At 40.2% G+C, this 24,291-nt stretch overlaps 3 protein-coding genes across 3 annotated transcripts in view; all 3 read left to right on the top strand.

The window, feature by feature from the left end:
* The first annotated feature begins 3,584 nt into the window (after nucleotides 1–3,584).
* hmgb2a (high mobility group box 2a) lies at nucleotides 3,585–6,347 on the top strand. The gene is made up of 5 exons (XM_030436425.1): nucleotides 3,585–3,737; nucleotides 4,477–4,636; nucleotides 4,997–5,145; nucleotides 5,236–5,410; nucleotides 5,604–6,347. Exons 2-5 carry the CDS (start codon nucleotides 4,490–4,492, stop codon nucleotides 5,781–5,783), a joined length of 651 nt encoding a protein of 216 aa, XP_030292285.1. The 5' UTR covers nucleotides 3,585–3,737; nucleotides 4,477–4,489; the 3' UTR covers nucleotides 5,784–6,347.
* A 3,694-nt stretch (nucleotides 6,348–10,041) lies between these two features.
* The window catches only part of wdr17 (WD repeat domain 17), a 62,101-nt gene continuing 47,851 nt past the window's right edge, over nucleotides 10,042–24,291 (top strand). Inside the window, exons 1-7 of the mRNA XM_030428036.1 lie at nucleotides 10,042–10,227; nucleotides 14,623–14,751; nucleotides 15,649–15,832; nucleotides 15,946–16,176; nucleotides 16,373–16,483; nucleotides 17,379–17,519; nucleotides 18,855–18,977. Of these exons, the coding sequence (XP_030283896.1) occupies nucleotides 14,629–14,751; nucleotides 15,649–15,832; nucleotides 15,946–16,176; nucleotides 16,373–16,483; nucleotides 17,379–17,519; nucleotides 18,855–18,977 (913 nt within the window). The 5' untranslated portion in view covers nucleotides 10,042–10,227; nucleotides 14,623–14,628. The remainder of the gene's footprint in view (nucleotides 10,228–14,622; nucleotides 14,752–15,648; nucleotides 15,833–15,945; nucleotides 16,177–16,372; nucleotides 16,484–17,378; nucleotides 17,520–18,854; nucleotides 18,978–24,291) is intronic.
* Nucleotides 19,445–22,661, top strand: LOC115594307 (WD repeat-containing protein 17-like). Its single transcript, XM_030438678.1, has 7 exons — nucleotides 19,445–19,698; nucleotides 19,841–20,009; nucleotides 20,704–20,795; nucleotides 21,113–21,195; nucleotides 21,318–21,404; nucleotides 21,623–21,787; nucleotides 22,568–22,661. Exons 1-7 carry the CDS (start codon nucleotides 19,636–19,638, stop codon nucleotides 22,644–22,646), a joined length of 738 nt encoding a protein of 245 aa, XP_030294538.1. The 5' UTR covers nucleotides 19,445–19,635; the 3' UTR covers nucleotides 22,647–22,661.

Below are 24,291 nucleotides of genomic sequence, written 5' to 3'. Positions count from 1 at the left end.
ATTTCTCAGATTTTCTAAATCTCCTTTTCTTGATGAACTAATTTGAATATACTACTCTAGCTCTGATGCAGCATGTAATCTGTGAAGTAACCAGTTACTAAAGTTATTAAATAATGTTCGGTGAAGTTGAAAGTACAGCAGTTGACTCCAAAATGTAGTGGAGTGGAAGTATAAAATAGCATAAAATAGAAATAGTCAAGTGCAAGTACCTCAAAATGTATTTAAGTACAGTACTTGCAGTACGGTACTATTTAGTTATATTTCATCACAGGGATACTGTGAAATTTAGGGCAACATAAAAAACTTTAGTGAAAAACGTACAAACTAGCATGGCACTCAGTAAAGCATGTACCTCCACTAAGACCCACCAGTCCCCTTTTGATTCAGTTAAGCCTAATCCAATATCAAACCCTGAATCACTCTAAATTTGAAACGACACACAACTGTTTAACCATAGTTTAAACTGCATTAAATTATACCCACTCATATGTACCAGCCAGCCAAATATGGCAGATTTTCTTCACCAGGACCATGAATTATTCCCTGAGAGAACTGTTGAAAACTGTCCTATCTGGCAATGTTCAAAGAATTATTCTTGGATCTGTCCCTTGATCTGGATCCTCACCAAAGGTGAAAACAAAACCTCCTTGGTGGAGGGAAAAACATGGTGCCCACATGTCTGCAACAACATTAAAGCACAAGTGCCCCCTTGGATGCCTCTCTGGTAGATAAGCCATGATAAAATGCCCTCTATGGTGCCCTCCCAGTGGAGGAAATAGGATGCAGTGCAAAATGCAAATGCAAAAAAAATGTGTTGGTCTCTATGTCCCTCTTAAAATAATGAATAGTTTCCTGTGTGTTTTTATTTATATTTACCTAGTTTTGTGGCTGAAACTGAAAATATGAAAGTCCATATTTGATATATTTTCAGAAGATGAGAGGATATGCATATCATGATCCTCTTGGGTGACAACACATTGCATCTGACTGACCACAACTCAAAGCAATGAGAAAAAGCACAACTCAGCATGCCATGTGAAAACAACCTACATTCTTCATGGTGGATCCCGGAGGGGACTGTACACACTCTCCTGCTGTAAAACAGCAAATGTTGGGGGGGTTGAGAGGTTTTCATCACCCACACAGAAACGTTTGCTTCACTTTAGTTTTAGAATGTTTTGGCCTGAACTTGACAGGGAAACTTTGGCTATGTCCGAAATAACTCCCTGGCTGCGTCCAAGATTCCATACTAACATGCTATTGAGCATGCTAAAACAGTATGTGAGACTTTTTAGTATGGCCGAAACAATGGAATGAACCCAGTAGTACGTGAGGTGCATACTATTTCCGGTAAATATTACAGTTTGCAAGCACTGGACACTACGTCGGCATAAATATCCCACAATGCAATGCAGCGGTGACGACAACAACAACACAACTGACAATGGCGGACATAAACTTGCTGCCAACAGTTTAGGTTAAAATCCTTTTCTGGAAATTTGATGATTATGTGGCGACGAAGATGCCTGCGAGTTACAGAATGAGTTCGCCTGAGGTTCGCATTTATTATTGTGTGGCTTCTTATTGGATGCATATCACGGATGTATTATTAGATTATTATATTAGATGTATTAAAAGATTATTATTGCAGTTTGCCGGTAGAGGTGAGGTTGACACGGGTACAGCAGTTAGGCTCTCAGGAAGTGCGTCACCTCCGTGCTAAACAGTGCGTCGGAAAAGATGCATACAACTGTTATTCACTCAAAAGTATGTTGAACGATAGTACACATATTGAGTATGTAGTGTGTAGTATGGAATTTTTGACGCAACCACTACTCCCTTTATAGTGCACTACATAGTGACTACGCCATTTTGTAGTGCTGTCCAAATGTCTAGTGGGAATTGTTATACCCTATATAGTGCACTCAAAGTATAGTATGGTCACTAACCAAGCAATATTTACCATCAGCGCGCTGCCGACGAACACATGGAGGTTTCAACTCATGTTTAAACTGTGCAAGAGTAATGACGTAATTAACAGCGCCTGAGTAGTGTCCGAAAGTGCATTTTTCTTCCTTCTGATGAGCTCCCCATATAGTCCACTATGTAGTGACTAGGGAGTAGGGAATGAGTGGGTGATTTCGGACACAGCCTTTGTGTCCAAACAAACTTATTTTAGACCTGAGGGCTCTGTCCTTTTAACAGAAAGTAATAAACAATAATGGCCAAATGACAATGCACTTCATTGTTATCTATGTCACAGACATTTGGGCTTGGGAGAAAACCTCCCTGGAGTCAATCAACACGATTTTTTTGCATTCATCCAAATGCGTCCAAGTCCCTGTCTAAAGGTACATGAGTCATAATATTCAGGCCATATTGCCAAGCCCCAGGGAATACATCCATCTTCAAACATTCTGGCACATCCAGTCACTCAGCACAACTGACATGGCACAGTCTATATTCATGGACAGAAGATATAAATCATTATTACCCTACCAACACACAGGAGCTATAGTGTTTTTGTAAATCTGTATTTGTATTGCAATGGAAATAAGAATGCGTGCAACAATTGTGAACACTTTAATTGTTGTTGCATTATTATGTCATATTAATGATGAAAAAATAAAAAATAAATAAAACAGTTGCTGTTGTTCATGGATTAATATTTATGATTCATTATATTTGGGTGATTAATTTATCAGTTAGGACAGATTTGGGGAGAAAACACCACATCAATTAGGCAATACAGTTTTTAAGCCATGCTCATGAGACTAAACTCACTTCACTGCTGATCCAGAGTGCAGTTTTCCTCATTTGTGGTACAAATGACTGTAGCCATGATGTAAGTGAGCTAAAGTAAGAAATTCCTCCATTTACAAGAGCCTCTTCATTTGATCAGAGAAACAATCCAAAGCCTAGAGATCTTCAAGCTCTTGAATCAATGATTTGCAGCAAAGAAACAATACTAAGAACTTGCTGTCTTTTGATATAGGCTGTCTCAATATGAAAAGGTCTACATTTTCCCCCAAATATTCTATTATTGGACTTCATAGTATTGATTATTGTTTTTCAACATATTGTGAGTTATGTATATTCAGAAATGCACACATTCATATTAATACTCATAATTAGTTTGACTTTGCACTTATTGGATGCATATATGTATGATTATTGTTGTATGTGGAAGGGAAAACCCACATCAGGAGGTCATATTGTCATTTGTCTGTCCAGTTTAGCAGCCAGTCATCTGTGAAATAAACAAATGAGGACTTTTGACTTGAACAAAGAAGTGCAGTTTGAGTTGTGTTTTTTGAAAAATTAAAAAAAGGGAGTCCTATGGTTGTTAAAATGCTGCTGACAATCTCATCTACACAACAAGCACAACAAACATACACGAATTCCCGACCACACATCAACTGATCAACATATTTTGACTCAGAGCAAACAAAGGACCTTTCGCGCCCTATGTTTAAAAGCCCACTCCAACCAATCAGGGGAATATTCATGCAGACAAACTTGATGCCTTGATGGCAATTAATGCAACCAATCACCATGCTGTGTCTTTCCGGCACCCGTAATTCAAATATAAATGCTCAAATCTGACCAATCCGCTGACTAAGGGGAGGAGTTGTGAGAGTCCTTGTAGTTAAGTTAGTTCGGCCTCGCAGACACTGACAAAACAGTTGCGCCTTCTTCCTCATTCAGTCGTTGACGAGTTGTGTTGCTGAGAACAGGTAAGTTTTGGTTGATTTGCTGTTGTACTTAAGTGATTTTGTCAGTAAAAGTCAACTGTGTGTTTATAGGCGTTTTTGTTGGCGAAGGCAAAATGTCATAATCATGCATATATTACCCGGTAAAGCCTATTAGTGATTCCGTCGTTAATCGTAAATCACAACTATATTTAAAAGTCGATTGGATGATAACCGTCGGAGTTAAGTTTGTCCACAGTAATGGTGTAAACCGTGATGTCTGTTCCGATCGCGTTACAGTGACCCACGAGTGTCTCGGTATATGCGCAGCATGCAGTTACAACGCCATTTGGTCTGGTAACGTAACTCAGCCTGCTACACGACGATAGCTCCCGCATGCTTCCACAAGTTTGAAACGAATAGCTACCTGGTTTAAACTCACTATCGTCGTCAGTTCTGCTTTAGTTAAAACAGAATAGCGATCGGATATAATCAAAGTAATGGCCTTTTGTTACTTTGTTGGAGAAGCGCTAGGCGCAGTTTAGTTTCGGCGGGAAGATACAAAATGGTGGCCAGTCTTTTTGTCCCGGTGAAGTAGAAATCCGATTAGAGCCTTAAAACACCCTTTGGCGTCTGCTTGCCCAGTTTGTGTCCCAGCAATGTTATTGCGACACTAGAACTACGACGAAAACGGATACGTATTTCAAGTGATATTAATGTTGGGCTAAACTAAAGGTTGAACATATATTTGTATTTATATTGTATTTTTTTGGAACGTTTGTAGATCAATCGCAACCATGAGAAAGGACCCCAAAAAACCAAGAGGCAAGATGACCTCTTATGCTTACTTTGTGGCGACCTGCCGCGAGGAGCACAAGAAGAAGCACCCTGGCGCTGCCGTAGCCTTCACGGAGTTCTCTAAGAAATGCTCTGAGAGATGGAAGGTAAGTTGACATCAGTGTCATGACTCAAAAAAAAAAAAGTGTCAAAGGCTATTGACAGCGTTTGAATTTGTGTTTTTGGGATGGGTTTCGTGTGTGTATGTATATATGTATGTATGTATGTAGAGATAGATGGATAGCAGTAAAGCTAGGCCGTTGGCCAACAAAAGCACAACATCATTTTCCCTGTCTATAATTTCATTGTAGGGAGGTGAATACCTCTAAATGTAATGTGCAGGCACCCTCAAGGACTGAGTTTTGCATAACATGTCTCCATAAATGCAACTTGAGATGAAGATATAGAAAGTCTTCTCACCGTCTGTCACTTTAGGACAATAAGTTTATGGCTTCTGTTTTTTGTAGACCATGTCACCCAAGGAGAAGGTTAAGTTCGAGGACATGGCAAAGAACGACAAGATTCGCTATGACCAGGAGATGAAATCATACGTCCCACCTAAAGGTGAGAAGAGCAAGAAGAAGAAGAAGGACCCCAATGCGCCCAAAAGGCCACCGTAAGTCTTGATGGTTTACCAAAAAAAAGAGTTGGAAAAATTGGTACCTCAAGCTACTTTATGTAACTAACACATCCCCTGTCTCCCCAGATCTGCTTTCTTTGTGTTCTGCTCTGACCACCGTCCCAGGATCAAGGAGGAGAACCCTGGTATCTCCATCGGTGATATTGCCAAGAAGCTCGGCGAGTTGTGGTCTACACAGAGTCCCAAAGACAAGGCTCCATATTCTGCCAAGGCTGCCAAACTGAAGGAAAAATATGACAAGGTATGACTTGTTGTGCATTCATGGATTGCACCAACAGGGTAAGGCAATGTAGTCTATCTGAAAATCGATGCGTTCTTTCTGCAACTACTGTCACGCTAATGGGGAAGGTCGAGAAACGGTTTATATTGTCTAATGTCCAACTGTGCTACGTGATGTCATAAAGAGGCTGCATAAAGTTTCTTTTCCTCAACAGGATGTTGCTGTCTACAGAGCCAAATGCGGTTCAGGAAAGAGTGATGCGGGTAAGAAGAGCGGCCCAGGCAGGCCCTCTGCCAAGAAAGCCGAACCAGTTGACGACGACGACGATGATGATGATGATGACGATGAGGAGGAGGACGATGAGGACGATGATGATGACGAAGATGATGACTAAGCCGTTTATGTTAAAAGGATGTGAATTTTGCATTGCATTGTTCAACTCCAGATGGGTTTTTTTTTTTTTTTTTGTGTGTGTGTATGATTCCAACAGTATAGCCTGCTGTCCCCATTGGCCTGCCTCTATTAGATATCAACACGTTCCTTTTCAAATTCAGGGATTTAGTTTTTATTTTGTCACTTAGTCCCCCATGGTTTATATATGTATTTTTTTTTTATTTTTTTTTTGGAAAAACATTATTCGGCTGAGCTTGGGTTTATTACATCTTTGATCCTTGTTGCTATCTAAACAGGCAACCAGATATGGATTTCCTGTGATAATACGGAATGAAATTCCTGTACAGGCAGTGGACAGCAGCAAATTGTTAAAGTTTTAAAAATGTATTGTTTCTGGAAGCACTGCTTATGTTTTCTGTTTAGTGGTGCAGTTTCTTCACTGTCATTTTTACTACCAGGGGTTATCTGTAGTTTGAAGAGTTTTGCAGCAATTTTAATGTGTAACTTTGGAATTTTCATGTAGAACGAATTTTCATTTTGTAATAAAGTTTTGTATATTGATGAATGTGCTCTCTTCATTAAGAAAATTGTTAGTGGGCATCTTAACTGGAGTATAATTCTTGGAGTAGAATACTTTTTTTGTTTTTTTTTTCCTGTTCGAGGCAGTCGACGTGGCTATACATCAATACATTGTTTTCATAAATTAACTACGTCTAATTGGTAGCCAAGTGGCTTTTTAAAGGTCAAATAAGTGGGACATTCATTTGACACAATACAAATGTTAGGCTCAAAGTGCGCATTGTTGAAGTTCTGAATGCACTGGTACCATGCCTATGGGGGTGGCAATAGCTCAGTCCGTAGGGACTTGGCTTCGGGACTTGAAGGTTGCTGGTTCAAGTCCTGCTTGGACTAAAGAAGTACGATGTGGACTGGCAGTTGGATGCTAGTTCACAGCATTACTGAGGTGCCCTTGAGCAAGGCACTGACCCCTGACATTGCTTGTTGGGCACCGTAGCATGTGTGGCAGCCCCTTCACTCATCTCCTGTACACTGTGTGTGTGTGTGTGCATGCCTGTGAGTAATGTGAGTGGAAAAAGGATTTCCCAATTTGGGATTATAATAGCATATAAAATTAAAAACTTAGATAACTAGTCTTTGGTATAGCCATTTGTGTATGCCACTACATTAAGTAGTCAGTCACATAGGGTTACTTATTTTATCATTATCAACACACTTTCAAATATATGCACTTAATGATCAGACTAGGTAAAAATTAATCAGAAAATGGATTCAGATGTCCAAAATTGATGTCTCATTCATAATCCATATATTTTGTCCAGGTGAATATACGCAAAACAAATACAACTCCTCTGTCCACAATATTGCTGGCCTGAATGTTTTCTAATATCAGCCAAATCACTGTAAATGCACCGTGGACTGTAACAATTACTGTTGGGTCACACAGTACCTACTGTATGGAATGTCTTGCCTTTCTTCATCTTTGGCAGTTATAACAATATAACAAAATTATTATGTACAATAATGATGTTAATGTCATTGTACTTATTTCTTCACCTAACAGGTAAGTGTCCGTTTAAGATTTGCAAAAAGAAAATGTAGGACATGTGTTATGGATAAAAAGGCATGGTCCGTGGTTATTTTGCACCCAGTCATATAGGGATATAGTTGTGTTGTGTCCAGTTGTACCTTTTTGTTCACTAAACCTCTTATATGTCAAAAAAATGAAAGGTGTGTTGCTTAGCATGTTAACAGGCAGTCAAGCACCGCAGGACATGCAAAAAGTTGGTCTTCTGGCTCAAATTATGTTGAACTGAGGAGCTGTACCTTGTTTATGCAAAATACTTGGTAACAGCTGCCCTGTGGTACTGACTATACTACAAAATATTAGGACATATTGGTCAGTATGTATAATGCAGAATAGAGCTAAACACAGGCTCCACAATTTATATATCCAGTTCAATTCAATTCAATTCAAATTGCTTTATTGGCAAATGTACTTATTACCAAAGCAAGCATTTCAAAGTGTAAAAACTAAGTACTAATTAGAAAACATACCATATCTCAGTTGTTCCCAAATGGAGATGTGTAGTCTGTTCTTTTTATGTGTTTTTCTGTTGTTGGTCATAGTAAAATTTCCTTGGACACAGGCCATGTTTAACTACAAGAAAAAGATTGTGACACATTTGCTAATTACCTAATGACTGCTGTCAGATGTCATTATATCATGACCCAGATAGGCCTGATGTCGGCAGACCTCTCTTGTTTCAAGACATTTTTAAGATTTAACACACTAATTTCTACATCATTTTTTCAGTTTTACATCATTAAAGATGATCATTCAAATTAAAAAGGGGTTGAAATACTGTATTCTGACTGCACTGCTAAATACTGAATAGCTGTCTTCACAATTAAATCATGAGACTGTTGTTTTTGGTTAATCAGCTCAACACTTAACTATAAAACTGTTAAAATCCAATCGAGTTGTTTGCTTCTTTTGGTTTCAAAGCCATGGTTGGGGCCATAGATCATCTTTGAGTCAGGCAGACTAGACTTACATAATTTTCAACTGTCCCCGCACTCTATCTGCTACTAGGAGATTGAGAGGGGGGGTGGCAGGTTAACTAGGGGGATGCATTTTAGAGTTATTTTGCTGAAACGGGGTACTGCATAGCGTCCCTCCTCAAATCGTCCACTGACTATAACATAAGTACCTCTCTAAAAGGAGTCATAACTGGTGGTTTTACTTTAGCTAGCCTCAAGGATGGATTGATAGTGACAATCTGGAGGGACGCACGGCCATAGTTCGAGATAAAACATGTTTTTTAGGCTAACCAATTAGCTAATGTCAGAATTAAACCACCTCCTAGCTATCATGTGTAATAATGTGTAATGATATTTTACGCTTTTCTCATCTCTCATGTGAAATTATCAACGTTAATGTTTACCTGGGTTGTTTAATGTTTAACTAATTGCTTAATGCAAGGTAGTGGGTTATCAAATATGCTATCTATTGCCTTTTTAGTTGCTGATCCATCAGGAAGCATGAAATGCTAACATTTTGTCTGACTGCCTATGCTTATTAGACTTGGAACCACCCTAATGTCCATCCATCCATCCATTGTCTGTAACCACTTTATCCCTTTTATGGAGCCACGGGATTTTTTGCGGGAGCCAATCCCAGCTCTCTGTGGCCGAGGGCAGGGTACACCCTGGACAAGTCGCCAGCTTATCGCAGGGCCCTCACTGATGGCAGAGGCTGTCATGTCAACTGCACATCAGGAGCAATTTGAGGTTCAGTATCTTGCTCAAGGACACTTCAACAGCTCAGCTCAGCCCGGAGCTGGGATTTGAACCAGCGACCTTCCGATCACTAGCCAACCTGCTCTACCTGCTGAGCTACAGCCACCCCAAACCTAATGTCCTCAGAGGAAAATGGCCAAAGTGTGAATATGGTCTATGGTGTCACACCATTTCAATTGCCAGGTTGTGACAGGCAGCATAGTTAAACTGCATTAACCAAGATACATCCTTTAAAATGGCTCCATAAACACAAGGAAGGAAATTCTCTTTTCACATTTCTTAGACCTCAGGGATAGGCTGTGTGTGTGTGTTTTAGTGACATTACACTCAATTACAACAACCCTTCTGCTTTTTTTTTGGTTGTTGTTTTTTTTTTTTACATAAAACTCCACACAACACACAACACTTAAGTGTATTGAGGCAAATACAAGGTATGGAGTTAATATTATGTCAATCACGTGGTAAAACAAAAACGAAAACAATGTTTGAGTCTGTCTTTTGTGCTTTACGTTTTTATTTTAAGGCATTCGGCAGACGCTGTTGTCCAAAGCGACTTACAGTAATTCATACTTACACTGATGGCAGTGGCTGCCATGCAAGGTGCCGACCAGCATCAGGAATAGTTTAGGGTAAAGTAATGTACCTAAGGGAATTTCAACATTGTAAACCAGGAAAATCGAACCAGCGACCTTCTGATAACAAAACGCTGACTCCAAACCCCGAGCCACAGCCGCCTATACCCGCACTGCATTTATTTTAGAAAATAGATTTTTGAGGATGAGTTCAGGAGCCTCAGAGACATCTCAGACATCCCTTCTTTTACTTCGGTTCTCCTTGGTTTAGCTGGCGCTGAGCAGCAGATTGTTCTCGTGCATTATGTGAACCCTGGATCATCACACTCAGCACCACACTAAACAGTAAGGAGCTTCTCGCTTACACTACCTGAATTTACGCATAAACCGTCCTACTGACATCTTGCATGGCCAATGGCTGATCACAATGATTATTCCCACGGACCAATCACTGCCGCCGTTCCGTCCCATCTCACGCGGGGCGACACTAAACTGGGAGCATTTCAGCACCCGGGAGCTGTCCGTTGAACACGAGCCAACTGACCACTGACGGTAAGAGGAAAAAGCACAGACACGCCATGCCTTTTACGCTGTAACATTAACACGACTCAACAGCAATAGCACACACAAGGCATACGTGTGAATCCCGCTAATGTCGGTATCAGCGACCTGTCGCTCATTGGTATTCCGACGGATCCGCGACACTCAAGTGTCTCAAAAACAGACAGTCTGCACACGGATTAGTTCATGCAGCTGAAACCTGTTGATGCCGTCTACATACCAGCGAGACACAAGAGGGGACGGAGAGAAATAACGCGTCCAGCGGCGGGTGGTGGCACGATCTGGGGTTGACACAGCTAGCAGGTTACAGTCAGGATTAGCCCATTTATTTAACAGGACACCAGGCGAGCAGTTATTTTAGGCTAGCTTATATCTTTATGTGTAAAATCAGGTATATCTTTTGTCAATGGCTGGTTCTTGCTTGGTCTTCTGTTGTCCACACAAACGCCACAGTCTTAGTGATTTGCATGTGAAAAATATGTCTGTCGTCCGGGTTAAAACCGGTCCTTTATGAGCTCCAAGAAATCAAATAAGTGCTGGTGAAGTGCAGGTTTGCTAAAGACCTGTAACACAACTTCAACGTGTCAGTCAGGTTTTAGACTTTGTGTGTTACCTTCGACAGCGATCTCACCTGCAAATGACCCAAACCGAGCTGAACGAGCCACTGCCCGAGGAGAGGACCCGAGTCTAACGATGACCGGCCATGTTGAAGGAGCTGGACAGCCCCATTGTTCGGCTCTACACTTTTAAGGGACAGCTCAATTATTTGAAACTAGCAACATACCGCCTGTATACCGGGTGACTGTGGGCTAATCTATTGTACAGGGAATATTTCCTTTTAAAGAGGAAGTCCTGATTGTTTTCCTGGGAACACATTTAGCTTTAACCGACCTTTCTCAGGACAGACATCTTGACATGTCAAGGCAAGGCAGGTCACTGGTGTGATAATATTAACCAAGGCTAGGTGAGCCAGGACCAGGGTCGTACTGTTGTTACAATGCAGGCTAACTGGACTGCAGAAACGGCGTCATTGTTAATGTTGGTAGCGCTTGAACTGGTAGATCATTGACCTAGGCAGACTTGCGGCATTTTTCGAAATATCGCTATCCGTGATTTTTCTATCAGACTGCTGTTAAAATAACCCAATTTGAAGTATTCTACTTTGGTTCTGATGCAGCTTCCTCTGACGCAATGTTCAATTCTTAGACTCTTGTGACCGCTACTACACAGCACCCAACTGTATTTGCAACCCCCGCACTATACCAAAACATGTAACCATCATAATCTTATTAACCTCACCTGATGGTGTCATTTTCTACAGCCATTACAGTGTGACATCAGCATTAACTTCAGAATGATAAGTTGTTGCAAAAAATTGTCTTTTGCCAGTTTAATGTACACTCTGAAGCAAACACAAGTATGAGTCAACATTTTTCAATGGATTTAATCACTGTGGTTGTTGTTTAATTCTGCCTTTCACCTTCAAATCAAGTGGTGACTGTTCGTTAAAGCTTTAAAAGTAGGAACAATAATGCATGTGTTGTCATCAAGCTAACACTCCTGTGTGAGACATCTCTTCAGCCTCATAAATTCTCTTGAAAGAAGATCTACATCCAGATGCTACAAGAAGCAGGCAAAATAAATGAAAAAATCAAGATGTGGCACATTGTGAAATTAGAGGAAGTTAACCCTCATCTTGGTTCAAAGGCTACAAGAAAAATGTAAATTGGATGCCCAGTGAAGTCCACTTGTAGCATAACATTACTCGATCAAAGTGCTGTGTAGTCATTACTGTGAAAATTGCACATCATTACTGTTTAGTTGGTCGCACCATTATTTGATCATAAAGAGAGGGTTAGGGAGAAATTTATATGTAAATCAGTCCATTTGCATCTAACAGGAAGAGGTTACAGCCTAACTGGTCAATACCTTTTTGAAGATAACCTTTGATTGAAAATCCCCGCTCCCCTGTTTCTCTGTTTGGGCGAACGAGCCCTTTAGAGATAATCAGTCAGTTTGTATCAAAAAGCCTTTCAATGAAAGCCTAAAAACTGACATGGAATCTACTACAGCGATATGCTAAGTACCACACAGAGGCCCCGGTTCTTTGTGCTGGTTCGTAGACTTAGGACACTCTTCATCCCTTTGGATGGGTCAGAGATGCCCATAAATCTATTAACATCTCTCAGAGCATCTTACAGAAATACCTAGCAGGAACAATGAGTTGGTTTAATGAAGCTAAAGATCCTTTTGGGTTATTTTGGTTTAAAGAACACCAGGATTAGCTAACTGAAACAAAAGAATACAGGTTTTCTACAGGGTCCTTTTTAGGACTATTGTTTTGAGGATGTGCAGCTGCTACAACGATTACAGTACCAACACTTAGACATACTGTGTGCTCAGTCACTACTCAGTTCCTCACAGTAACAGTATTCATTTAGCGAGTGAACAGCAGTGTTAGCCAATCATGGCAGAGATTCAATTAATCCTTTCTACATGCCTCTCTCTATTTAATCATATTATCCTCTTCAGCCTGTGGGTCTGGGTGGTATGTTAATATGTGTGAGTGTTAATCCGGTAGTAACAGATCTGTACACTGTAATTCAATCCATAATTGATGATAAATAATGTTTAGGGAGGTATTGATTTAATTTGGATTAGTGCGGTTGGTGTTGCACTGAACTGCACAACACCTAACACCTATATCAGGGCCGATATTCAGCATTTTCCCACTATTGCTCAGGGATTTTTCTGTCAGACTGCAGATTAAATGGTGGGGTGCTGTTAAGCCAGTAATGGAGTAGGATAGGAGTTTGGGGGCTCTTGCTAACCTTGATTAAAATGACTATTCTACATATTTGACTCTATTTTTAGCCGTATCATGCTTCATATTGTTTTTATTGATTCCGTTCATCGTTGTATTAAGTAGGAATTTCTGGGAAGAGCAGCAAAGGCCGCACTACAACTCAATCACAAACGAACAAGCCTTAACCAGGGCCTCCCCAGAGACGTCTCTCAGTACTATTGCTCAGTCCCCCTCTCTGTAGGCAGAGCTTACAGTTGATATAGGGGCTTTGAAGTTGGAGTTGCTGGTCTCTACGAAAAAAAGATAATAAGGGGTTGCCATTTTGATTCCTCCCCCCGCCATTTTCAATGTTCCTCAATGTTATTGCTGATATAATCGGAGGGACCTTATTATATCTGGTACGCCAATGCAAATGAAGGTTTTGTTGGTGGATGTTTATGCTTCAATTTTGATGAAGCCAAGTTTGCTAACAAATTATTGAGCGACTTCCCATTCTTGGATAAACATTTGCTTATTTTTGGGGGGGGATTTAAATTTAAGTTTAAATTGGGTCCCTGTAACCGGATCGGGTGATCCCCACAGTCGGTTATGTCAAAGACATTCTATGACTTTATGTTGCACAATGGCATTGTCTGTCCTTGGAAGACTTAGTTATACTTTTTCTTTCAAAAATAGCGCTTTTTCTCAAGAAGGAGAAGGATCCAACTTCCTGTGGCAGTTACAGACCATTGAAATTAAGCAATAGTGAATATACTGTATGGATACATAAACACAGTGGTCATTATTTCAGTCTTAACAATATTAACAACATGCATTGAATTTATATCACAATTGAATATATAAGATAAATGGCAAAAAGGGTTTACCTTTAGTTAGGGGGAAATACTGCCCCCCATTTGGTTGACTTGGGTGGCTGGTAAGATTGAATAAACTGATTTAAAAATGTACTACTTGTGCTGCTCTGATGCAGCTTCCTCTCACACAATGTTCCAACCACAACACTAACTGAATGGTAACATGTCACAATTACTAGCCTACAAACAGTGAATAATCTGAATCTGTAAAGTAACTACTAACTAAATGTATCAAATAAATATAGTGGAGAGGAAGTCTAAAATAGCAGGGAATTGAAGTACTCAAGTAAACTACATGAAAATTTGCTTGAGAACAGAACTTGAATTGTACTTAGGTTTATTACATCACTGGTTGTTCTAAATTTTGACACACAATTTTCATTTGAAGAGCAAAAGAATATCGGTCCCAAATATCAGTTTTCAGTCTCTCTGATGTCTAATAATCCAGAAAACGCCACGTCGGTCAATCCCTAATACAAAACACAGCCAATAGTGTCTCAGCTGACAAATGATCTGAAGATACTGTTTAAAAGTATATTTCATTCATGAAGTGTTCAGAGAGTAGTAAGTTGTAAGTTAAGTCAACGTTCTAAAATCAACACTTGCTTGTCTACAAATACATAGCTACATACTAAACATAAAACAAAATAATAAATAAAGACAGAAGAAATGCTAAATGATATTTTTTTAAAATGTAAATTGATGAATGTGCTTGTGTGTCTCTAGGTGAGGATGGCCAAGGTGAAGCAGGTGGGCTTGCTTGCAGCAGGCTGTCAGCCCTGGAATAAAGATGTGTGTGCTGCTAGTGGAGACCGCTTCGCCTACTGTGCTACTTTGGCTATATACATCTACCAGGTAAACTCCGTGTATGTGTACTTGTACATTGTGTGCCAGCAGTAACAACAAGATACATGTTTTCTGGATACTGTAAACCTCACACAATGTATTCATGTAACAATGTGATGAACCCCAATCTTCAAGCAGAATTTCAAAAACTTTAACACATAGTGCACTGGAACCTTTTAGTTCCATGTAATTGTTTTCTTGGTTTAGTCCTTTTGTTTGTAGTGTCCACAGTTCAGGACAGAACTGAATCACCGAACTAAAATACTTTGATATAAATAACAAACTATTCTGGATAAAGATGTCTAAAAACAACCCAGACCCAGAGAAATTCACACTTTCACAGCTTCCATGCAAGGTGCTGCTCATCAGCGGCAATTTGTATCCTGCTCAGGGATACTTTTGTGTGCAGCCAGGGAAGCCGGGGAGTCGAGCGAGTGAAACTCTGATCACTGGACGACCCGCTCTACATCCTGAGCCACAACTGCTCCTAAATATGCAGACTTTAAAACATAACCAAGTCTGCAAACATCAAGTAGATAGATATTCTTTGGCAATGGTGGTTGTTTAAGAGTGTGATCTCCACTAGTAAGGTGATTATTTACCTTAGATTACTTGTGCAAATGTTTACCTGCCCCAAACAGACTTTATTCTCGTGTACAGTACTGTAAACTAGCAAGCAACAGCATGCACAGCTGGTATGTGTGTCCCTGTCCCCGGCCAGCCCTGCCCATAAAACACTTGGCACACATGTTCTGTTATGTTTTGATAGACTAGAGACCCCACAGATATTATGCTGCAATCTTTGTAATAACTGCTGAGAGGTTTCATAAAATCACAGGACCAAATCAGAGCCGTTGATCTTCCTTTGTTAAGTTGCTTGTCACTTTCTCTGTCTCTTTGTTGTAGTTGGACCAGCAGTATAATGAATTTAAGTTGAGATCCATCATGTCAGAACACAAGAAGACCATTACAGCCATCAGCTGGTGTCCTGACAACCCTGATCTGTTTGCGTCAGCCTCTGCTGATAACCTGCTCATCGTATGGAACGTAGCAGAACAAAAGGCTGTAGCAAGACTGGACAATACTAAAGGTCGATGGATGATCTACGCCAGGTTTTATTGGCACACTGGAGTGGTTTAGGTTAGATTATTGTAATGTCCTCACCTCCTGTCGAGTATTACAGCGTCTCCTCTTCTCTTTCAGGCGTCCCCACGTCAGTCAGTTGGTGCTGGAACTCAGCTGACGGGGTGGCGTTTGTCTCCCAGCGTGGTCCACTGTACATCTGGGTCTATGGAGGTCCCGACCCCGGGGTCACAGTGCATAAAGAAGCACACTCCTTCCTATCTGATATCTGTCTATTCAGATGGCACCCCACCAAAAAGGGCAAACTGGTGTTTGGACACACTGATGGAAGTTTGTCTATTTTCCAGCCAGGTGTGGATTTTTTCCTCAACTCATTCAATTCTATATAATTCAAACACATTCTTACTTGTACGTTTTTGGAATAACAGTCATTTCCGGGCAGCATAAACTCCTAACTATAAAATTCATGTCACTACTTCTCTCTTCAGGTTATGTAAGCATGTACACACACATATCTTCATGAATCTGCCTGTCCTGTCTTATTTAGGGAGCAAAAGCCAAAAGCATGTGCTGCGTCCAGAGTCATTAGAGGGGACGGATGAAGAGGACCCAGTCAGTGCTCTGGAGTGGGACCTTTTGTCAACAGACTATTTATTAGGTTGGACAAACTATTTATCCTACATCTCACAGCCTGTTGCCAGTAATTCTTTCCAGCTGTATATGTTCAGAAATAGATATCATGTAAAAATCTCACAGACAAGATATGAGAAAGTTCTTTCAATATCAAAGGTCAGGGCTCAGACTCAACTGTTTCCAAACTGTCCTGAAATACCACTTTCACCATTCTGACGTACAGTAAATGCTGGTACAACAGTAAACGACAAAGACAAAAAAAAAAACCCTTTGTCCCCGTTCCTTTGAGATGAACTTTGCTGGTGACAACAGAAAGCACGGTAGCCACCACTCCTTCAGGAAACTTTAAGTCCCCGACAGCCACCACATGCTGCATTCGCATGTCATAGTTGCACTTCTTTTTTTGTCCCAAATTAGATCCATTGATGAGTTATTCTCCTGCCCTTAAGGAAGAACCTTGAAACCTTAATGAATTATTGTCTTCTGTAAATCAGTAATTTCACTACCAACTGTAAATGGAATCTGCCAGTGCTGCCTTACTTTCTATGGTTCACCAAAATGTAAACAGATATACACAATAAAAATCTTAAGATTCTTTAGAAATGTAGAACATGTGCCACTTACATATCAGAATCAGAAATATGTTAAATATATGTTAACAGGGTAGACAAATTTATCCTGGAAAAAACACATTTGAAATGAAAACAAGACATAAGGCAATAAGACACACAAAATAGATGAATAGAGAGGCTTAATGTGTTGTACTACAGCAGTTGTTAGTGTGTGCTGAGAATTAGTACCATAAAATAACATGCTAGCATTCAAAACAGTGAATCCTGTCTATTCGTGTAACTCATTCAGTTGCGGGTTCTAACAGTCTGTGTGACTATAATAACTAAATGATGAACTCTCTCTCACAGTCTCTAATCTCCATAATGGTATCAGGCTGGTGGACAGCGAGGCCTTGGCTTGTATCACGTCCTTCTGCTTCCCCTCAGCTGCTGCATCAGTTCAGTGTCTGGCCTGGGTACCCTCTGCACCAGGCATGTTCATCACCGGAGGTAAAGACTGTGTCTATTCTGTGGGGGATGTGTGATCATCATATGTTTAACACTACAGGTTGGACCTGCTGGTATGTGAGACATATGGCTGCCACAATGCCCTCTGTGTATAGATGGATCCTAACTGACATATTAAAGAGTACATTTGGCAACCTAAAACCACAATACTTTGTATCATATGACCATGTAAGATTTATGCATTAAAATGGCAAAAACAACTCTACCTTTGTTCTATACTGTGTTGAGTTGTCTTCTCAAATTATTCCAGATGTGTCCGAAAATGTTAAAACCAGAGAAATCCACAAGTTGACTTAAGGTAATGCGTAAGACTCAGAGAGTCAGAGTACGAGTGTTGAAGTGAGTCAGAGAATGAGACTACACATAACGTGGAGAAAACTTTAAAACACTAACTTGTCTGCACATTCCTGCCTGAGGCACATCAATAGATTTTCACTGGCAGTGGTGGTTGTTTAATAATGTGTTCACTAAAAGCGTGGCATTTCTCATGCCAGTTTGACCACGAGATCATCTGTGTTAATTGGCGTTACTTGTGTATGTGTTTATTCTGTTATGGTGGGGGTTTTGTTAGGACCCAAATGCAGAGAACGAAGACAGAAAGTAGTGAGAAAAGAGACAGACAGGCAGGCAGGAATGCAGACAGACAGGCAGGCAGACAGGCGAGGTTGACTGGAGCCGGCTCGGAGAAACTCAGGAGAGCAGGCGAGCAGCAAGCAGAGCAGACAGGCGCTGGAGAGTGTGTTAGCACAACTGGCAAAAATATTAAAAACACAAAATACTCAGTGTCAAGAAAACACTAAAGAGCGACGATCTGAAGTCACAGTATGGGATGTAATGATAGCGCCGAAGTGGTGGGGAGACCAGGTGCATAAAGCCGGAGGGTGATGAGTTGATCCAATACAGACGTGCTACTCTGCTGCTGCTGCCACGCCCACAGACACACGCACAGGGAAGGAGCAGGTGAGGGAGAAAGGAGGGGGGAAACGCATATAAGGAGAGCTGAACTCAGAAAACAGAAAATCAACCAGACTGCCACAGTTGCACTGTGACATATTTGCCCCAAAAAGGCGTATTTCTAGCTCTGCTTGGTGCTCCCCACACAACATTCATCAGATGTCTTTTGTACTGATTTGACCAGGAGACCCTAGCAGCAAAAATAATATATTGTGTTTTAAGATAGCACATGGAGTTCATAGTAATACCACCCATGCGTTTTGAGAGGAAAAGTTTTAATGACCAAGAAAAATATTCATGACATTTGCATTATGGAAGAGACCTTGATGTGTTTTCAGTTATTTGTGTTTGTCTGTCTGTCAGACTCCCAGGTTGGAGTGTTGAGGGTGTGGAATGTGTCTCGTTCCACTCCTTTGGACAGCTTTAAACTGAAAAAGACTGGATTTCATGCTTTGCATGTCTTTAACTCCCCTCTTGCCAAGAAAGGTAAAACCAAGATGATTTACACAACATCCACATCTCCAGATTTGTGCATCTTAACAACAAGCGCTTGTGTACATTCAAAGTACATTCCTTCAAGTTCTTTATTTTTACAATCAATTACAATTTTGACTTTATCTGAGTATTTATCCATTTTCTGCTCCTTTCTACTTTCATTCCACCACATTTTGGAGGGAAACTTTAGTTGCTAGTTTCACTGCAGATAGAGCCAAATAAATACATTCTTCATTTATTAATTTGATGCATTTATTTTTTGACACTATATCTTTACTTTTACTCGTGTGTGAGTGTTTGTGTGTGTGTGTGTGTGTGTGCGTCAGCCTCCAGAACATTCCAGAAGAAATTTGAATATGCTTGTGTTTTTTCTTCTTGAATGTAAGCTGTGTGAGACCAGTAGTATTTGTCTTCATTTAAAGAGCTCAGCATCACTCTGTACCTGAAATAAGCTTGAGACTGGCTGTTAAGAAATGTAAGGATTCTCTCCTTTAAGATTTCTAGAATATTTGTTCTCTCTACAGCACAGAGTTCCTGTTCTCCCAGTAAAAGTCAGCACACTAGTTCCACCAGTGAGGCAGTACCTCCCCCAACCCTGTCACAGAATCGAACCTTCTCTCTGCCTCCTGGCCAAGCTGTGTGCTGTTTCATGGATGGAGGGGTGGGGCTCTATGACATGGGTGCCAAAAAGTGGGACTTTCTACGAGACTTGGTATTCTATAATATCCTTTGTAAAGTCAGCACATGCTCTCACATGACTGAATGGACAAACCAATAACAGAACATACCCTGCTTTGTGTTAACTTAACTTGTGATTTCAGGAATGTCTTTCTGTGTTTTCATCTTGTTTCCAGGGTCATGTAGAGACTATATTCGACTGTAAATTTAAGCCAGATGATCCCAACCTGCTGGCCACTGCTAGTTTTGATGGAACCATCAAAATCTGGGACACAAACACACTAACAGCTGTTTACACCTCCCCTGGTAATGAAGGAGTGGTATACTCCCTGTCCTGGGCTCCAGGTACATTCACTCCACACATCCACACACACAAGCTCATGCAAGCATACAGCACATGCAAAAAATGGCGTGTGAAACCTTTGCAACCAAGAATTGTGGAATGACTCACATGCATTACAACCATGAATGCAGCCTTAACACCCCAGCCCACTAAAGACAAGTACTCAGGCTTCATACTGGTGCTGGAAAACCTTGAAATACTTAATTTTAATGTGGTGTTTTCAAGGTCTGAAAAGTGCTTGGATTTCTGATAAAGTACTTGAAACTGCTTAAAAATTGTAAATGCATTATTTTCATGACAAGTCACTACTTGACTGAACAGTTCAAATATTAAATAAAGAAATAAAAAAGCAAATAAATGCAACCAGCAGACTGACCCAGCCTCACGCCCCCCTTCGTTTCTGTAACAGCTAGGGAAAGAAAACTGAGACAAGAGAACTTTTAGGGGGCTGTCCAAAAAATGACCGATGTATATTTAGGATATTTTTAGAATTCAAAATGCAGGTTTACATTACAAAATGCATTGTAATTCCTCCTAAGGTGCTGGAAACGCTTGAAAATGCTTTAAACATGCTTTATTGTGACACAGCCTGGTCAGGTGCATTGTTCAAAATGTGCCCCATCCCAGCAACAACATCTCACTGATTTGTATCATCATGTGAAACTTGATGACCTGTCTGTCGGTGTGTGTTTAAAGGAGACCTGAACTGCATTGCAGGGGCGACGTCTCGTAATGGAGCGTTCATCTGGGATGTCAGGAAAGGAAAGATCATCACTCGCTTTAATGAGGTTACTTTGACCATCAGTCCAAACTCTCTCTAATGCAGAATCTGTGTGAAAATCACCAGTGTAGCACTGAGCTCAATCGGAGTATTAGTTAAAATGTAGCTGTTGTCACCATGTTTTTTGTACTGTCAATTTAAAAGAATCAAAGTGTTGTTTTCATACCGATTAGAGAAACAGGGCCTTTAAGTGTTTCTCCAATAATGTGTTGTGGACTATGAAACTTCACCTGACTTTCCATTTGCAAGAGGGGGAGGAGATGATTCTCAAAATGTTTGGGTGACCTGTTCCTCTAAAAATGTACACCTCTCTGTCATCACCAGCATGGTAAGAATGGTATATTCTGTATATCATGGAGCCATAAAGATTCTAAGAGGATTGCTACCTGTAGTGGAGATGGATTCTGGTAAGTTCTCATCTTCTCTACTTTTCTGACAAGAGTTTGTTCTATTATAAAGGAAAGCATAATATGTGTTTTTCATAGAGAGTCTTGCATTTAAATTTTTTTTTTTATTGTACTGACAACAGTATCATCCGGACCATTGATGGTAAAATTCTCCACAAGTACAAACATCCTGCTGCTGTATTTGGATGTGACTGGAGCCAGAACAACAAGTAAGACCTCAATACATCGGCCATATTTCTCAGTGGGGTTGACACTATGCATTAGAAGGTCACCTCATGCTGCAGCTGGGTACGACTGGCAGACCTTTTTAACTATTGTTCTGTCAAGCGGATTAATAGTGTCAAAATAAAGTGTTTTGTGATCTGGTAGTTGCTTACACATGGCCACGGTTTTATACATAACCTCCTGCCTTTCTCGCTCCCTGTAGGGATATGATCGCGACAGGCTGTGAGGATAAGAATGTCCGTGTGTACTACCTGGCCACCAGCTCTGATCAGCCTCTGAAGGTCTTCACTGGGCACTTAGCTAAAGTATTCCATGTTCGCTGGTCTCCACTCAGAGAGGGGATACTCTGTTCTGGATCAGATGATGGGTGAGTTCAGACACAGAGGGCTAGAGCAATGCAGGCTGGTCAAGATGAGATGGACATCCTGCTTTGGTGCAAATACAAATATTAAACATAATGCATATACAAAAAAATGTGTGAATTACAGAATATAGACATTGTGTTTTAACAGCCTGTAGGAATTTATTGGCAATTATGAAGCATGTAATGTATGTCTTCTCAAAGACTTAATGGAATGGAAATCTGCAGTGAGTCTGGAAAATTTCACAATGAGAAAGATCCTAAGTCTCTTTTCATTGCTACTGTAAATCAGTGTTTGAGTTTTTTGAGGACAACATATGCACATGCTAGCTAGATCAAGACCATTATGATAGGAGGTGGTGGTGCTCATAGATAGATATATAGATAACTATAGTAATCCCTGAGGTCATCATAGCAGCAAGTACAATCAAAATATAAGGGCAAAGATAGAAACAATAAGCAGCAATAAAGGACTATATACAATATGCAATAAATAATAAAATACTATATACAATAAAATGCGTAAGAGTTTATAAAACTAGATAAAATGCTGAGGTAAATACGATAAAATGCTGAGGTAAGTGGAACATAAGTTGCAGGAGAATAAGGTGCAGGGCTCATACCACCTTTTTCCACAGGGGCTGCCAGAATAAACAACAAATGAAAGTTCCTTGTAGCTGGTATAATACACCTGCAGATTATATGTTCCAAATTTCATGCATTAGTCCTTGAAGTCATCATTTCAAATGAATTCAAAAAATATTCCATGTGTGTCTGTCTGTACAGCACTGTTCGTATATGGGACTACACACAGGACGCATGTATTAATGTGCTGGGTGTCATAAAGCTCCAGTCAGAGGCTTGATGTGGAACACAAGAGGTTCCCTACCTGCTCATTTCAGGTAATGCCACCACATGTACTGTTTGATTTTCCAATTGTTTGCTTTTATAGAGACATGTTTGGAATCAGCACATCATCATTGTCTATATTGTTGAGGCAACACTGTTGTGTTCTTGTTTGTCTATCCAGTGAACTCCACACAGGCCAAGAGATAATTGAAAATCTTGCTGTTGTATCAATATACTGTATACAGACATCTTTGATTTCAAGTGACATAACAGCTGTCATCATTTTTACAATGCCTCACAAAGTAACAGAGCACAGAGGAAGTGACCTCCATGTCTATGATATGGGTGGGTTTGAGGTTTATTCTGTAGTACGGACTGGCTCTGTAAAATTGTATAAGAGAGCTGCATGAAGGGAAACTAAGGAGCCAGTAGCTCTGCTGTCAGTCAAACACATTTCAGTTAGATTTTGGTCACAGTTGCCTGATGCTAAGAAAGGATGGTGCCTACATCTAAACTTTATTATACATATCAATACTCTATGGTAACCTCTATAAAATGCAATGTAACATTTGATAAGGGAAATAACTAATAAGTAATGAGACTTACAGTGATTTAAAAGTTACACTCTTAATGCTCCCACTGACTGTGCCTCTTTAGTAACATCTAATGGCAGCTGTAGGAAACTGCAACGACTTCTCTGTAATCCTTAGTGTTACTTAGGAATTTCAGGTTTACCACCAGTTGGTTAAAGCTCAAAAAGATTTCTCAGAAGACCTTTACCCTCATATTATAACAGTGTTTCCTACATGTATCTTACATCACAACACTAGTCCACACCTTGCTGCATACAAATTGTTGCAGAGACATGGTAATCAAACTGGTCACAGCTAGATATACTGGGCTTTCAGGGATGTGCACATGATTATAGAGGGGCAGGGGCTCAAAGTCAGGAAAGGGCAGTATGTGCGCGCTGCAAATTTTTTTTTGAGGCCTTAATAACACAATATGTAGATTAATTAATGTAAAATTAATAAACAAAGTACTTATAGAAAGCTAACTACATAGCTGTGTATCCTGTGTAGCTGTGAGTGATATGCAATTGACATTTCTTTTGTGTCAACAAATTATTGTCAACATGAGTCTATTCACATCATCATAATACTGAGGACTGGAAGACATGCAATTCAGCTGCAATTCTTTAAAAGCAATAATAAACTGGTTTATTATCAGGCTATTTATTGGAGGGCAAGTGCAAACTAGAAATACAGGCTGCACATCTAAACATGTGACAAAACCAAGAAATGACTACTGTGACTGTAAGTAGGAACAGCAATGTTTACAACAGCAAAGTCACAGTAAACTCAATATCTGGAAGAAGTTTAAGATTTGTGGCAAGATAAACAGTCGACACAGACATTTAACTGTCATTAACAAGCAGTTAGCTTAACAAGCACAAATGGGCGCTCTTCTGAAATATAACTCATATTTAAACATGTTAAATAAGTGGAAGGCGACTTGTTAGCCCCCACAAGGAAGTTATGGTAATGTATTTATAACTCACAAAGGTTCAAGACGCTCTACTGTCACGTCTCATCTACGTGCATGGTGGAGTTCTGATGAGGCAGCTCTCCCTCTCTCTCTCCCTCTCTCCCTCTCTCCCT

This window comes from Sparus aurata, chromosome 1 (genome assembly GCF_900880675.1).
Source record: "Sparus aurata chromosome 1, fSpaAur1.1, whole genome shotgun sequence".
NCBI lineage: Eukaryota > Metazoa > Chordata > Actinopteri > Spariformes > Sparidae > Sparus > Sparus aurata.
Note: the sequence above shows the minus strand (reverse complement) of the source record. Positions and strands in the feature narration are given on the sequence as shown.

What these genes read in the sequence shown, in the direction of transcription:
- hmgb2a (XM_030436425.1), top strand. Translation starts at nt 4,490, where the DNA reads ATGAGAAAGGACCCCAAAAAACCAAGAGGCAAGATGACCTCTTATGCT. An exon ending in AATGCTCTGAGAGATGGAAG is followed by an intron (nt 4,637 to 4,996) that starts GTAAGTTGACAT and finishes TGTTTTTTGTAG; the next exon opens with ACCATGTCACCCAAGGAGAA. An exon ending in TGAAGGAAAAATATGACAAG is followed by an intron (nt 5,411 to 5,603) that starts GTATGACTTGTT and finishes TTTCCTCAACAG; the next exon opens with GATGTTGCTGTCTACAGAGC.
- LOC115594307 (XM_030438678.1), top strand. Translation starts at nt 19,636, where the DNA reads ATGGATGGAGGGGTGGGGCTCTATGACATGGGTGCCAAAAAGTGGGAC. An exon ending in GGGACTTTCTACGAGACTTG is followed by an intron (nt 19,699 to 19,840) that starts GTATTCTATAAT and finishes TCTTGTTTCCAG; the next exon opens with GGTCATGTAGAGACTATATT. An exon ending in TGTTCTGGATCAGATGATGG is followed by an intron (nt 21,788 to 22,567) that starts GTGAGTTCAGAC and finishes CTGTCTGTACAG; the next exon opens with CACTGTTCGTATATGGGACT.